At 40.9% G+C, this 16,336-nt stretch overlaps 1 protein-coding gene across 1 annotated transcript; it reads right to left on the reverse strand.

Moving 5' to 3' along the window:
* Nucleotides 1-270: 270 nt before the first annotated feature.
* Nucleotides 271-16,186, reverse strand: LOC135263995 (gonadotropin-releasing hormone II receptor-like). The gene is made up of 4 exons (XM_064352546.1): nt 14,735-16,186; nt 6,592-7,120; nt 4,097-4,298; nt 271-3,773 (listed from the first exon to the last, which is right to left on the reverse strand). The coding sequence occupies exons 1-4, from the start codon at nt 14,737-14,739 to the stop codon at nt 3,367-3,369; spliced, it is 1,143 nt and encodes a 380-aa protein (XP_064208616.1). The 5' UTR covers nt 14,740-16,186; the 3' UTR covers nt 271-3,366.
* Nucleotides 16,187-16,336: the final 150 nt, after the last annotated feature.

The raw sequence follows: 16,336 nt of genomic DNA on the forward strand, positions 1-16,336 counted from the left end.
TTTGCTTGAATGATCACAGGTGATTGGTGGTGCAGGCAAGCACTCCACCAGTGGAAATTACTGTAATGGGAAATGTTTATGATTCTTTCCTGTTCAGCACCTAGAGATGCACCACCCACCATGAGGAATTAGGTTAATTACAGTACATCATGCATTTTGCACATTAACAACAAACTATGATGTGAGTGAAGTATTCTTGTCTTCATGGATACTGTTCAACGTTTTGTAATTTGTGATATCCTTCCCGGATTTGATAAGTTTTCTGTTATTTGTATGGAAAGGTCAGTATCCCTAAATGCTTTTAGAATCATTATGCTGCATAGCAGCTCTGGCTTCTCAGATTGCTCGGGTTTCTCCGGCTGCATCAGTGGCATTAAAACACTCAGCTCAGAGATGTCGGTACGGGAATGCTCCCCAGTGAGTGCTGTCCTTTTCTGCAGTGAAAATTAAATTCAATCCATGCTGGTGCCATTTCCTCCTTTTAGATATCGGGCCACAAAGGAAAAGGGTCAAAATCAAAATATGACCTTTTTTTTTTCAAAATCCAATCTGCTTTTCATTTTTAGATTCAGCTGCCATTTTGAAATGCCCAAGCGCACTTGCAGGGTCTTGCCATCCTGTCACAGGAAGAGAGTACAGTAGCGTATCCTCTGAAGGATATGGAGTCAGTTGGCACTTCTGTTAACACTGCAGTCAAACAGCTGGGCTGTGCAGCTACTGTTCTAGAGAGCTGCAGTATTTGAATAATTGGCACAGGAAAGCCAACCAGAAGCTTTGCTATTAGACAATGTGTGATGGAAACCATCCCAAATTAGTTCCACCTTCCCTCGGTGATGTCTCCATGGCCAATTATATGCTGATTACAGGACTTCTTGCCACATTTAGCCCCAGTATTGTCAGAATGGTCCGCAGTCTGACTGCAATGATTTCATTTTCCTTCTGGTTTAAATGTCATAAAATGTATGATGATGCTAAACTGGTAAGAGTAGGACCCCAAAGTTCCTGAAAACCAACAGATTTCACTAAACATAGATACAATGAGAATAGAACCAGTCTCTATGCATGGTTCATATACAGAGGCTAAAACTGAAACATTACTATGTTACATTTATAAATTCATTATTTAAAAATAATTTAAGTATAAAAAGTGCGTGTTACCCTGTGAGTCCTAAAGCTGCTTCCATCTTGTGTGCATCGGAGCAGGCAAAAAGGCATGTTTTGGTGTTTCACAGGCATTTGAGAAAGAATATAACCCAAGGCTTTAATTAATACTGGCTTTCATTGTGCTGGGCCCAGGTGAGGGGACTCGGAGAGAAGTGCTGACATGTCCCCTTGAACTGTGATAAGAAACCATTATGGAGAGCTTCTGGAGATAAGATACCTTTTATAGGCACTATTGTTGCCCTCAGTTGAATGATCCCTGTCACCCCAGTAAACCGGGCCAGTCTCATCAGCTCTGGGAACGTATTTTACCCAGCTCTTTCTCTCTCTCCCTGTCCCTGTGCCAGATTTGCCACTATGGAATAACTCCAGTTAGGGAGAATGTAGCACAGTTTAGAAGTGATTCTAATTTGGCTGTCATTCTTGATTTGTATCTTTATTTGATTTCTTTGCAATGCAAAACAACACCAAAGGGCCTAACATTAGTATAGCATTTAGTATAGCATACTTTCCCATATACTGTAAAGCAACAATTGCCTGTTCCCTGAAACATGAGCATATCTCACAGATACCACAATTTCATCACAATGGCTTTCACAGTACCTGCAATATTAATTATCAAAAGACATTTTCTGATACCAATGAGCTCAACAGAATTTAATTCCATTCAGGAGATACAGAACTTTTTATTAAAATAGTTAAACTCAAGAACCAAACAATACCTACAGGCCATGTAAAGTGGATGCTGTTGGCAGCTGTGTATCAGCGTTCCACACACATTTCAGAAACCCAGATCAGATGAAAAGTAGCCATGTCCAAGCAACCTGCCATGCCATTTATTTTGAGAACTCTTTTCAGACGCATCCACACAAAGTTGGCTCATGCCATGGTTATGAGTCACATCATGGCTGCCACACAGAAAAACATGCAGTGTTAATTCACCTCTTACTGCTCCAGAGTGGGACAAAATGTGCTCTGTTAGAGCTGAATTAACACTGGACATTTTACTGGATACAGCTTCCCCCAAGTCATCAGCATGGAGCTCACTCTAGCCGATGATTATTCCAAAAAAGGCAAATGATAACTCACCTATCAGTCAAACCCTGAGGTCAAATCTCACATCCTGTTAGCTGCTGTGGGTCCAAAAGTACACTGTGTCAGGTCCACACTGATGTGCAGGAGTTCTGCAAATGGTGTTGAAGACAACCGAGATTCAAGCCTTTAAGGTCCTCAGATCCTTGATTCTTCCTTAATAAAATTCATTTTGATACAGGTTAGCCTTTTTAGGTGTGAGAATGTCTATAAATAATTATTTCAGAAGATTCCAGTCCAGAAGACACTGAAAGCATATGACAATGTACATGAACAACAGGATCTTTGGCATACAAAATATGAACTTCAGCATACATAAGAGCTGAACTGGAACTAATATATGTACAAAATATGTAGACATTTCTCTTCAAAATGATATGCAGGAACAAAGTTCTAGTGATAAAGCCAGGGGTTGTAACAAAGACTGTATGTAATAGAACAGCTCAGACATGTGCTCAAGGAAAACTGTAAAAATAATAACTGAAGGTGTGCATGCTGCTGGTTTAATTCCCCAAGAGAGTTCAACTGGTTTGTCTTGATCAATGAACACATAAAGAATGACATAGAGGGATGATTATAAACAAAGAAGTCTGAGACTGAAATAATGAGAGAAACAGCATTGGTGGTTTCCACTATGATGTGCTAATCAATACTCTGTGCATCACACTTCATACAACACAATACTAGTTAATAAATTGTTCAACCGAAAAGGCTGTAAATGAATGCCAAGTTCCGTGCTTGATAATCAGCACACAATCAATGTGCCTGTCTGTAGTTTACTCCCATGGCGCCTAAATGTTCTTTCATACAGGAACCAACCATTTCATGTAAACAATATAAAATGGATTGGATACATTGCAGCAGGACTCATTGGGAGCAGTTTAAAGATCGCCCCCATTAATGCAGCAAGACAGTGAAAATACTCAGCAGTAATTAATCAGGCAGTCGGTTCATTGAGGGACTTGCTACGTTCGACACTCAGTAGGTCCAGCCTGACCAATGGCTGTCGGGCCGGACTGCAGCAAGGCAGCAGTGGATCTCAGTTTTACAGGACTCTGTGAGCCTAACTGCTGTGAGGTGACAATCGGACATTCCCTGACGGTTTCTGGATCTCTACTCCTCATTGGCTCTCATCTGGTCCACACTGGGGGCGTCAGACTCTTGCTCGGCGCTGGGGTTCCCTTGCCGAGCGGAGAGGCGGTCAAGGGACTTGGGTGAGGAATCCTGGCGGCGGCAGAACCAGCAGACAGCCAGGTCGGCGCGGAACGACGGGGTGTAGAGGCCGTAGATGACGGGGTCACAGCAGGTGTTGAGGTTGCCGAACACAAAGAGGATGTGGTTGACATACTCAGGTGTCACCTGGATCATCTGTGGGTGGAACCAGTACCAGATACCCAGTAGGTAGTAAGGTGTCCAGCAGACCACAAAGGACACCACTATGATGATGGTCATCTTCAGGGTCTTCATACGCGCCTTGGGGATCATGTCTGTCCCACTGCGCCTCAGGCAGGACTCTCCACCTGGAATGAGGTGGAGGAAAATGAAGTATGAATCATGTAGAAGTGTACCAGAAGGTTTGAATTACTGAACTGCTGGGTGTCTTGTCTTGTAACATTCAATTAAGTATGCAAAAAGCCTATATGCATTTTGGAGTTTAGAACATGAGATTGGGCTTGGAATTTTATTGCACACTTTTTCCTTTGTACCTGATTGTTTTTGCACCCATGTTTTGTACAGTATGTTGAAATTAACATAGGAATCAGCTAACTTAGATAGTTGGTCCATCTCCTTTTATGAGACACAATTTAATGTTGGATGTATGGTGGGAATGAATGTAGAATACCTTTACTCTTGTGGATCTGATGGTTGATCTCAATTAGGATGCGCGTGTAACATAAGCTCATGACCAGCAGGGGGACAACGTAGAGCGTGACGAATTGGAACATGTTGTAGACTGTTTCCTGCCAGCGTTGCTGAAAGCTACCGTGGGTCACGCACTGGGTGAAGTCCACCCCCTCTGCCTTAATCACCCGGAAGATGAAGAGCTGGAGTCGTGAAAGAAGAAAAAAGGAGAAGAGGTTTTCATGAAGAAACTTATGCAGGGAATGTGACACATGGGGCCCTGCAGGTAACAAAGAGCCCAATAAAAGCTATATGGTTTTGTTAGACCAATGTAATTGTTCAGTTAATACCTTCATTACATTTGGGTCTTGTTTTATTTGGTTCTGTGTTTTTTCAGGCTTATTTGGACAAGTGATGCATGAAATGAAACTGAAATGATCCAATACTTCACAAGAGTTGCAGCAACCTTACTGCTGAGATTCTGGATTCTCAAGTTCCTCCCATCTTGAAACAACTTCATCTAAAATAAACCCCCTTAAAGCTTTCCAAGCTCTCAAATCACCAAAAAGGGATGAATCAGAGGGCAATGAAAATAGCGACAAGTAAACAGAGTCTATAGTCCTTGGGTGACATTGATTTTTAGCAATCCAAAACTGAGCAAACCTTCAGAGACAGAAACCCTTTCAGATCGGGAAACGGTATCTGACAGGCTTGGGTCACAGCTTACAGGAGGAATAATGAAAATCTTGTTTATTGCTCATCCGCTGTCCTCTGCCACAATGGCGATCTGGCGTGATCATCAGCAGGGGATCGTTCAGTGAATTGCGTTATGCTCCCAGCAGCCTTGAATATTTAATCACAGCAGAGATGCCGGCGGCAACCCGCTCTGAAGGAGGAGCCGACCGCCCAGGTGCACACATAAGGCTTTCTCCGGCACTGGTGCCAAAATGACAGCAAATGAAATATGTTTGTCTCCTCCAAATCATAAATCCATCAATTAGTGTGTCCCAGCATATTACCTCTGCCACAAATTTCACCACCCTCCCCTCCTCCTCAATATTTTGTGTTTCTAAAATAAATTACATCGTAAAACTGCAAGGGAAGAGGTTTACTTTTGTGCAGGCTTTACATGTCTTTACAGTTCAATGTATGGAAAATACATTACACCCATGTGTATGTTTCCTCTATGGATGTGCTACGTACTATATATGGGAATTTTGCATGAAAAGGGCATAATTCCATTTTTTTGTATTTAAATGCTGCCATCATTTTTCAAACCTATTTCTAGTACTTATGTGAAGTAAATGACAGCAGGTGATTTTCAGATCAGACGAAACAGTTGAATAGTTATTCTGAATAAGAAGGCTATCATTATTGCCCCTTCTCCAGTTTCCCAACAGTCATACACAAGCCGGTTGGCTGTGCCCTGTAGCCTTCCTTTATGGTGCCACATCGTGGAGCGTAACCTTTTTAAAAATCCTTTTTTGACAATACACTGAGGAGTACAGCACCCGCTGTTGTTCTTGAGTTACACATCTCTCTAGGGTGAAGTTATCACTTCCACTAGCAGTCAAAAACAATCGACCCCCATTAGTGGCAATAGCTTTGCAGAGGACCGCCAAGCTTAGAGACATTCCGACAAGCCTGAGTTAGCCATGAACATACAGGAGATCACAGGGAATACTTAAAGGGAGCCAAGGACAGTGGCCGGGGAATGCAAGAGGTGGCATGTATTTTCAGAATGGTAAGCAAGACGGAAGGGGCTCGACCTTCTCCAAATACTGGATACTCAGCACCTGCCAGCCACCGTGACTGCCATGTTGAGAATCGTGACTTCAGGCTCTGTCATCCTCTGTCCCCCACTGGGACAGCAGAGGGGTAAAACAATATGTCAACCGCTCCTCACTTGTCATGCGCATTGCACTCAGTGAGCTTGGTACATTAACTGGCTAACATCGCTCCACTGAAAAAAGATGTCTATGTCTATGAAAGTTACATGGTTAAATAATTAAATAATTCATTGGACTTATCAATTATTGAAATACATAAGGATGGTTTGGCAGTGGGATATATCTTTACAATGAAATGAGCCAGAATGACTTTCAGCTGATAGCCACGCATGTCTTTTGTACTTTAAATTTGAAAATATCTAGCAAGCTAAATTATGACATAAAATAGCTCCTATTGCTATAGACACCCCATGGAGCAAAAATATTTAGCGTTTTACTCTGAGTGCATTTTATCCCTTTTGTGTGATACAACTTGTGTAACAACTCCCAAGGGTACACCAAATATAACAGAGTAACATGCTCAGTGTTCAGTTAACTAACAGAGTTTATACTGCATGATTCCAATACAGGTCATATGTACTCCATGAGAGTATAATGTACTAAATCAGAGTTGAAGTAGCAGAGCACATTGTACGTGGAACCAATGATGCCCGCAATATCAATGGACACGATAGAAAGACCGTCTGCCCCCTGTCCCCTCACACACCTGCGGGGAGGCGAGCAGCAGGCTGAGTGACCAGGCCAGGAGCAGCATCCTCTTATTCCTGCGCTTGGCATCGAACGAGTCCAGCGGGCGCAGGATGGCGTGGTGGCGGTCCAGGCTGATGACCACCAGGATGAAGGCGGAGGAGTGCATGGCGAAGAGCTTGAGGAAGCAGAGCAGCTTGCACATGGCGTCGCCGGCGTACCACTGCACCGTCACGTTCCACACCATGTCCAGCGGCATCACGATGAAGGTCATCATCAGGTCGGCCACCGCCAGGCTCATGATGAGCGGCCGCAGGTGCGACGCCAGCCGTCGGCCACGCCCCCGAGCCACGCTAATCAGCACCGCCAGGTTGCTGACCGCCGCAAACAGGAAGAGCACCAAGGTGGCCACCACCCGAAACTGGGCTGCCCGGGTGAAGGTGGGGGCGACCCAGTCCGCCGATGGAGGGGAGACGGAGGAATTGGAGGAGGAGTTCATTGAAGTGCCCTGTGACCCCAGCATCAGCAGCGATGAGTTCTCGGACATCCTGTTGGTAAACAGAGATGCTTTTAACACTCTTTCTTAGCCCTCAAGGTTAATGGGACAACTGCAACCAGCAGGGAGTGGAGTATAAACCCAGGTTTAAACCCCCAGACCACAGAACAGCATTGCACGCCTTATATCATAGAGTATCTGTGACCTAGTGTTTTTAAATATGAGGTTAAAACTCTCACTAAGTTGGAAACTATTTCACCAGACACAGTTATATGGCACCAGACATGGTTATATGTTGCAGTAAACTGGCTTCCATCTGAAAATGGCTAGTTCACTTTCATGCCACCCATATGTCTCTCTGACGCATAAATGGAGCACTGCAGCTGAGCAAATGCCCTCCTCTGATACACCTTTCTGTGAACTAGTGACCATATTTCACACAACAGGCTAATACATCTATGAGGATCTTTGGCTGTAGGCACCTGGAGATTAGCTAGGGGGTGTTTGTGTAGTAGCAGCCTGAGGCCACCTACCATGGTGGAATGAAACCAATTAGGCCTCACAGCTGCAGGCTCCTAGTCATAGTTTAATGCAGTTGTATTCCCTCCTTGGTCGGGCGGCTGGTTTTTGTTTTCACCTTAAAATCAGCAACCAATTCAGGCCACAGAAAACAGATGAGGTGAGTTTGCAGTGCAATTAAACCTACTTTGATTCATCAATTAACAAAATCTTTTAAACCCCATGACTCTCAAGGGCAAGAACACCACTTGTCTCTTCAGATAGTGCACTCTGAATTCTCAGGCCTATATTTCTTACATACTGTGTACATACATTTAACTGAGGCTAACAATAACAGGCCAACTGCACAACTCTGTCTGAAGATTCAGCTGCTGTGTAACTAGTGATATATACAGTGATATATAATATGTATGGAATTCTATAACACCACTCCATAACTACCAATGCGGAAGCTGAAACAGAACTCAACTGTTCAGTATTAAAAAATTGAAGAAGTATTGATCATAAACACACAGTACACACACAGCATCTACTTAATAGTAAAAACATACAGGATTCTACTAGAACAGAATATTCATTGTTCTACACAAAAATAAATAAATAAAAGAAATAAAAGCTTAAGGCTTCTCCAAAATAAATACTACTTTATTGTTCTTCATTCTTCTTTATAGTTTCAAAAACCTTTGGCATTGGGTCTTTTCTGCACAATCAGACCAGGGACATGAATTCTCACCAGATCTTCCTTAATAAATGTTCATCTCTAGCACAAAAGTCCAAATAAACACTTCTGCACTCTTGAATATTCCCAAATTATAACTGTTAGTCTTTCTATGTTTATTACCATTGCATGTTTCAGGAACCTCTGTGAAGTAGCAGTTGGGGAGCCTATTACTCTGTTACCACAGTTATGCTTACTTTACATTTCTTCTCACGTTTTTGGAGAAAAGAGATTGAGCCTCGGAAAAGAGAAAATGCCACTTGGCTAATATCTCCTTGGCTTATGAAGCAAATGCCTTGGAGGTATCCACGTGGAAAACTGAATACAGCACTGAAATTGTCAGCCATCCTGGATAGTCTGCTGTTATAAACAAGCGGGGTAATCAGCAAGACCTGTCATTAATTTCATTGCTACGTAATTTCATATTTACTAGTCCATAAGCATGACTCAACAAACAATATTTCCTTTGAGTATTACAGCACTCTTTTTCAAAGGTCATGTTTTCAAGGAAGAGCTGATCCCCTTTTTAAAATAAAATGTGCTTGTTGGGCATATATTTTCCACTCTTTGCAAAAAAAAAAAAAATGCCAATCTGCATATGTCTATATGCCTTCCTTGACAGTAGAAAATAATTCAGCTTCAGAGTAGGATTATTGCCAATGGATAACCTTCACACAAAGGACAGTAATCCAGCCTTTGTAGCCCTGGGGTGCTGTAATTACTAACGCAGAAGGCCACCATGTGGGTTGTTTATGTACCAAGCTTAGCATAGATGCAGTGACGTACCACACGGGCTTGGAGATGGATCTGTCTGTACGACCTATGGAGACACTACAGACAGCATCTTCACAGGAACGATTCTCAACAAAACACTGCTGTAAAAGTCTTGTGGGATTTAATCTAGATAGTGGATGGGCTTCCATGCCCATTTCTTCTGTTTCTATCTGGCTGTAGAATGGCACCCGCACTTGGTTTAAAAGTCATGACTGAGAGGTGCATTTAAGTGAATTGCACAGGGGGATTACACAAGAAAACATAAGAGATTACCGTGCCAGTCTTTTCCGAGCTTTGATGTCAACAGCCTGTAGAGGGGCAACAGGGTATGCACTAAGACCTCAGGGGAATTAGTGAAGGCGTTAATCCAGAAACATCATGCGGTGGAGTAAGTTAATCATTTGAGATTTCATATTTAATTTACAGCCATTATTACAATATAATAATTGTAGTGGAATCAAAATTCAAGCAGGGTTGCAAGGTTTTTAAACATGAGTCAGACAAATGTTTAGACTGTTTAGCAGTTTAGAAAAGGCTTTTTCAAATCATCATGATTGCATCCCCAGCTGAACATGTAGTTCTGTATCATAACACCTCTGCTTAAAAAAAGCAGGGAAGGTGATAATAGCTTATGGTCTTACTTCTAAAGAGCACACCCCATGAGAAGTGAACAAAAGGACACAGGGAGTAGCATCCAGCCGATGCCTGATCACAATGAGCAAAGATGAAAATGCCAGATGCCTGGAGAACACACTGTCAGGCCAGGACAGGGTTAACAGGGTTTTTTTTCCCCTCCTTTTTTGAAGACCCCGTGGATTAATGAGACCCTACATTTATAAATATTTCAAAAGGGCCACTGTCATGAGAAAATGACCCACAGTGTTATAACTGTGCACTGTAATAGAAAGAAGACATGTAGCAGTGTCACTGAGTATTGAACACGTACAAAATGAGACATGCTGCAAATACTATTACAGTAAATACCAATTGGTACTACCACTGACAGATAATTGAGTCTCACTCACTGGCTAATCGTTCTCTTGATCCTGAACTTAATCTGCAGATTTTGGAGTCTGTGCTCATCTGGAATTCATCTGGAAACCCACTGTGCGAAAGGATAGCATCATAGCAGTGTAATAACAGAGCACTGATTCATTGCGCTGTCAGTGATGCACTGGCATACTCCAGTTGACTATCTTGTATCATGCATCATATTTGCAAAGAAAGTACAGCCATTTTAGTCCTGTTATTATGAATATAGTTTATGATTTGCAATTTCATATCTTACTCATACTGTTATACAAAGACTTCCAATACAATCAAGAGCGCCCTGTATTTGGGTAAAAAGTCAGAATCAAATTCACAACAGGTCACCTAAGTATCCAAGAAGGCAGACTCATTATGCTTTACAATGGGAGTTATATCTAAACACCAGAACTCCTTTATATTCAACTGAGTGTCAAATAAGTGCATTATGATACAAAGAATACCCTGTTGACTAAAACCTGCTGTCACAGTGACCACTGGCACAGTCATAATTTAGTTTGGGGCCCATCTGGGGCCCCTTTGCGGGGGTCTGTGGGGCCCCTCACTTTTCTGAGAGGTGTTGCTTTAGCTCGATATGCTATCCCATTGGATGACCATATATGTGAGGCCCTTAAATACTCTTAATCGAAACACAGGCCACACAAACAATACAATAACTTGTCATTGTGTCTCGCAGATCTATGGAACATGAACTTTACGAAATGTAATTATTCAGTTGACATTTGTGTTTCAAAATTGGTCAACTACTTAGATAAGCAAATTCTAGAGCCCAGCATAATTGTGTTTACTACAGTTGTGTAAGGCAGTGTTTCCTTAAGGTGCACAGCTGTTTGTACACACAGAAATAGAAGGCTGCTGATTACAAATCGTTATATACACTGCCTGGCCAAAAAAAAAGTCGCCGTTTGGATTTTTTTGGACAGTGCCCACCGTACAAGTCTCTGGAGTCAGTGTTATGATCTGGGGTTGCTTCAGTTGGTCAGGTCTAGGCTCAGCAATGTTATGCGGCTGAATAAAATGACAGAGCCTGAATAAAATGAAGTCAGCTGAATGTACTGAATGACAAGGTTATCCCATCAATTGATTTTTTCTTCCCTGACAGCACATGCATATTCCAGGACGACAATGCCAAGATTCATCCGGCTCAAACTGTGAAAGAGTGGTTCTGGGAGCATGAGGAATCATTTTCACACATGAATTGGCCACCAGAGTCCTGACCTTAACCCCATTGAAAGTCTTTGGGATGTGCTGGAGAAGACTTTACGGAGTGGTTCGACTCTCCCATCGTCAACACTCGGCCAAAAATTAATGCAGTTCTGGACAGAAATAAACGTTGTGATGTTGCATAAGATTGCCGAAACAATGCCACGACAAATGCGTTCCGTAATCGAAGCTAAAGGCGGTCCAACAAAATATTAGGGTGTGCAACTTTTTTTTTGGCCAGGCAGTGTATCTTATATATGCAGCTAACCTACTGTTATAGCAACAGACTATTAAATATTGTTCCTAGAGGGCTGTAATTCAGCAGGTTTTCCCCGCTGTCTTTAAACCAAAACAAACCTCAGAACTTGGGAGGACTATTACATTGATTTAAACAAGACAATGATTCATTAAATCGGGTGGTTCAATTCTTCTTTGGAATGAATGTCTGCAGACACTGCAGATCTCTAGGACCATGTTTGTGAGTTTCACCAATTTAGCAACATTATTTATGCAAATGTAACACTGCATCAGTCACACCTTACAGCTATAACCTGATAAAAGATAAATGAAAATCAATGTTGTTTCAATTTTTGGCATTAGGCATTGATTAGGCAATGGTATGAGTAGGCAATGATAATGGCTGGGTCTCTTTACATATGTATATACACATTTTATATTTATATGCATGTATAAATAATAAATTATTGAATAGAACTCACTTTCACTTATAATTCACTCAAAATGAAAAGAACAATGTCCAACACTGACCATAGATACCTGGTTTAAACAGAAAATAATTTCTATTCAGTAATTCCCATTAATATCACATCAGATAATTGGTAGAAAAAACCATGTTTGGCAATTGGACTATAAATCGCACATGTTTCATCACCAGTAGTCAATCATTTCCTGAAGAAAAATAAGCTCAGTCCAACACACTCTAATGTCTGTGGTGTGTCATATCTGCAGCAGACCAATGAATGTCTTAACCTCTTTTTCCAGGCCAGTTAATCAAACAATGCTGAAAACAAAAGCATGAGAAAAGTTATTATATATAATGATATATTCCCATTAGACAGCAAGAACCAAACCATTTACTGAATGACTGCATGTATTGGATATTTTATTTTTAGAAATAGTAGCTTTCCAAATCTAATTGCCACTCTTGGCACTTAGATTTGGAACTAGTTGTTCTTTTTGATTTATCTCAATCCTCCACTTTCTCCTCAATCTTCATTCTATAATGCTGTCCTTTTCACCTTTCACAAAATTTTGATCCATTCTTCTTTCCCATTAATATTGACTTTTTATTTTGCTAATGCATTGACTCATACTCTCCAATTCTGACCTTCTTTCTGCCATTTATTTTTTATTCTTATCTCAATTATGTAAGTAATCGTCTTGATATTTTGAAGCCCTAACATTAGCATCCTATATATTTATTACCATGTCTCTCCATCTCTCAGGATTTTTAAGAACTCTAATGCTTCTGTCTCTCAGATGTAGAATTTGTTCCTCTCTCATTAAAAACATTTTTTAAGGCAGACTCTCCTCTCTGTTTACATTTTAATTGAAGTATTACACCTTCTCCTATCTGCTCTACTTCTTAGAGTACATCACTCTTGATACTCTCACTTTTCTTATGGAACATATGTCTCACAGAGACCCCATTTCTCTTTGTTGGGGTGCCCCAAGGGTCTGTTTGCATTTTTGCTCTGTATAATCCTTCTTGTTCCTCTCACTGCTTGGCTCTGGGCTCTACTCTCCTCTTCACTTCACTGTGGAAAATAGGCAAAATTTTGATCTGAAACACAGAGCCTGCAATTATTTTCACTTTTTCACTTGTGATGACTGGGTTTACTTGAAAAGTCTACTTATGATTAGATATCGCACTGTCTAAAAATATCTTCCACTCAGTAAACCTGTCCTTTTTTCTTCCCCTTCAGTGTGGAATTGTGATGGAATTGCAAGGCACTGGTAAAATAATCTTATGAAAAGACAGTGGCCTTTCAAATCCCTTGTGAGGCACTGCCAGTCTGCTAAACAAACTAATTATATATCGCAACTCCACTGCCTCAATTTTCTTCTCTTCCCCTTCTGCTAAAATCACGAGGTCACCCACTTATTCTCACAATCTATCTATTAACATGTCCGCTCTGAATCTTAGATAATCTGGATCTGATTCATCTCATTCTCCAAATTCATTCTTCTCTGCTGCTTCTCACTGTCACGTTCAGTTGGCTAAAATTCATTGTTTGATATTGTTTGTTCTTGTGTACCATTGTCTAAACCAGTCAGCTTTGTTTTCAAATTGTAGGCTAGTCTCCACTTGCAGAGAACAAAATCATAGACACTTCTGGTAGGTGTCTGCCATTTCTTTGTTTGCTAAATCATTATCCTTCACCTCTGCAGATCACAGAGGGATTGAACAAACTATAGGTGAATATCAGTGATTGGTTATAACACCTTGAATTTCTCAAATCAGAATGACGTTAGACTGATGATACAGTACTGTATGTAATTGACCTACACATTTAAAGCTTGACCCCACTTACCCAAGCTGTCAGGAGTTCTTTTTATCCCCAAAAAGACTGAGCTCTCTCAACCAAGAGACACCCAAGAATGCGTATTAAACGGACATGAACTTGCAGACCTCACAGTTGCAGTCTTCTGAAAAGGAATTTCAATATTTGCAAAGGCACTCAACAGCAGTGCCATGAACCCCACTACCAACTAGTTAAAAATCACCTCAAGAAAATAAGCAATGAAATCCAGTAATATGAACACTGACGGAAAACGTATCTGGGGTCATTGTTATATTCCTTACACTTGAAATATTCAGGTGTGCATCACGGAATGTAATTCTATATAGACAGTCAACTGACATGTAATTGCATTTATTGCGTGCCACATTAGAAAACGTAACGATGGCTTAATACCCGTTGACTCAAATAGCTAAGGTGGTGTTCAGTACTTCATCGCCTTGTATAGCCTAATTGTTCTGGAGCTTAGGCGAATATTATCTGGAGACATCGAGTTTGATGCAACACTTAGTAGTACTTCATTCGAATCAGGCTGCAATTTTCCTGCTTCGTCTTATTGGCAGATTCCAAGAAACATTAGGCTATTCATTACCAGAACTGGTAGCATTCTATCTGATAGGGGTCTGATGTCTGATGAGAATAAACCAACGCACATCCCTTTATTTCAGTGAAGGCTTTCCGTTCATAGTAAACAAGCATACTGGGTGCAGTTTTACCAAGTTGCTTTGAGTTTTCCCATTTTACCTGCTGTTGTTTTCACGAAGAGCTTTAGTTAATGAAATTTATGAAAAATAAATCAATCAGCCAATAGCCTATGTGCCGTATATTCAAAACACGTTCTTTCCGTTCAAACGGTTCTTACCTCATGTATTCTTCAGTTCACTTCGGGACATAAAAGTATTCCCAAAACACAGAAAGTGTTTTTCTGTTAATTGTATTATTTCGTTAAAGTGTTATATCTACACTCGGCATTTGTCATCCATCCAGTTTGGTCCTTGGTCACAGTAGGTCCAAGAGTAGGCTATGACAAGGTTAAAGGAGTGCGTGACGAATATTCAGTAAAAGTGTTCTCACAACTCGAAACATCGCGTTTAAAAGAATATCTCCTTAAACGTGAATTTCTACATGCTTATCGTCCCAGTCGTTTGTTTCCATTAATCGCCAGACAGGTAACTCCGCTATGTTTCGACCGTCCGCTACGCTGCAGTCTGCTATAGTCAGCAGTCCGCTTGGCGGGTGGTGATATTCCCAAGAAGAGCGTGATTTTTTTAGCCGCAGCTCAGTATTTTTCCGTAGTCCCGTCCAAATGCGTGGAAAATAAAGTGCTGAGTAGAAGGGAGCTGTCCATGTACACGAGTACTGAAGTCTTGATCTCAACCGGCATCCAGGTAATGATTGAACTCCTGGCAACTGTAGAAGTTGTCCTAAACCTCACACACCATGCTATTGAGCAACGTAAATACAAAGTATCTACTTACATAAACATCTTTTTCTTCCAAACAACGAACGGAACATAAATTACGGTAAATAAAAATAAATAAAAAAAATACATCAAAGTTTGAAGGGAGAAAATAATTTTCATTGAACAGACGGAAGGAATACCTAATGACCTGTAGACATGTAGAATGCGACAGTAGTATTCAGAGTAACATATCATGAATGAATCACTATCAGAACACTAACCTACCCGTTACCCGCTCTGCCCCTCCCCTTGCTGCTGGCACTGTATCGGACCAATAACATTTCCTCATTCCGCACCGCAGGGGAAAATCTAATCTCACATTTACATTTTTCACCGCATTCCTTCGCCGCAGAGTAGCTTTGAAAAGCAACCCTTCCAAGGCTAGCGCAGCGCACTCGCCTTAATCACAGTGCTATCGAGATAAGTAGTGGTAAAAGGTTTTGCACTCGGCTACGGGTACCCAACCCTGTTCCTGGAGATCAACCGTCCCGTAGACATTCTGGGCAGCATTGTGCTCCAATCGTAAGCATTAGTTAAAGATGATTTATATGCATTGACAAAGTAAAAAAGAAACAAGAATAGCATACTACACACTGTATTTCACAGAAAACTCGAAAGGTCATTGGTTCTACTACAGACGTCTACAAAAAGCACACTTTCAGCTGTCAACCTATTTTTGACCTCTTCAAAAACATTACACATCATATATGTCTACAGAATGCAAATATAAATTATTTAAATATAATTAAATATATTGCTATACCCAACAAAAATTGCTATTAAAATATATTCTATAAACTGAAGTAATTTACTGTCCTTAAATCTATCAAAGACATCAGTGACAGTATTAATACACAACTGGGACAATGGAGTAAAAAAAGTTCTTGACAATCCAACCAGAAAATACAAGTTGTAGAGCTTTTGAATTCTGGGTCCTTCCAAATGCAATTTGCATAACAGAATAAAAATCTTAAGATTAAGCTCCTGAGTGCTCATAAGGAA

The sequence above is a fragment of the Anguilla rostrata genome, chromosome 1, assembly GCF_018555375.3.
Source record: "Anguilla rostrata isolate EN2019 chromosome 1, ASM1855537v3, whole genome shotgun sequence".
Classification (NCBI taxonomy): domain Eukaryota; kingdom Metazoa; phylum Chordata; class Actinopteri; order Anguilliformes; family Anguillidae; genus Anguilla; species Anguilla rostrata.

Bases quoted from the DNA above. Each gene is read 5' to 3' on its own strand.
- LOC135263995 (XM_064352546.1), bottom strand. The intron at 4,299-6,591 runs GTGTGTGAGGGG...TCACGACTCCAG, and splicing joins TGCTGCTCGCCTCCCCGCAG to CTCTTCATCTTCCGGGTGAT. The intron at 3,774-4,096 runs GTATTCTACATT...ACCTCATTCCAG, and splicing joins TCAGATCCACAAGAGTAAAG to GTGGAGAGTCCTGCCTGAGG.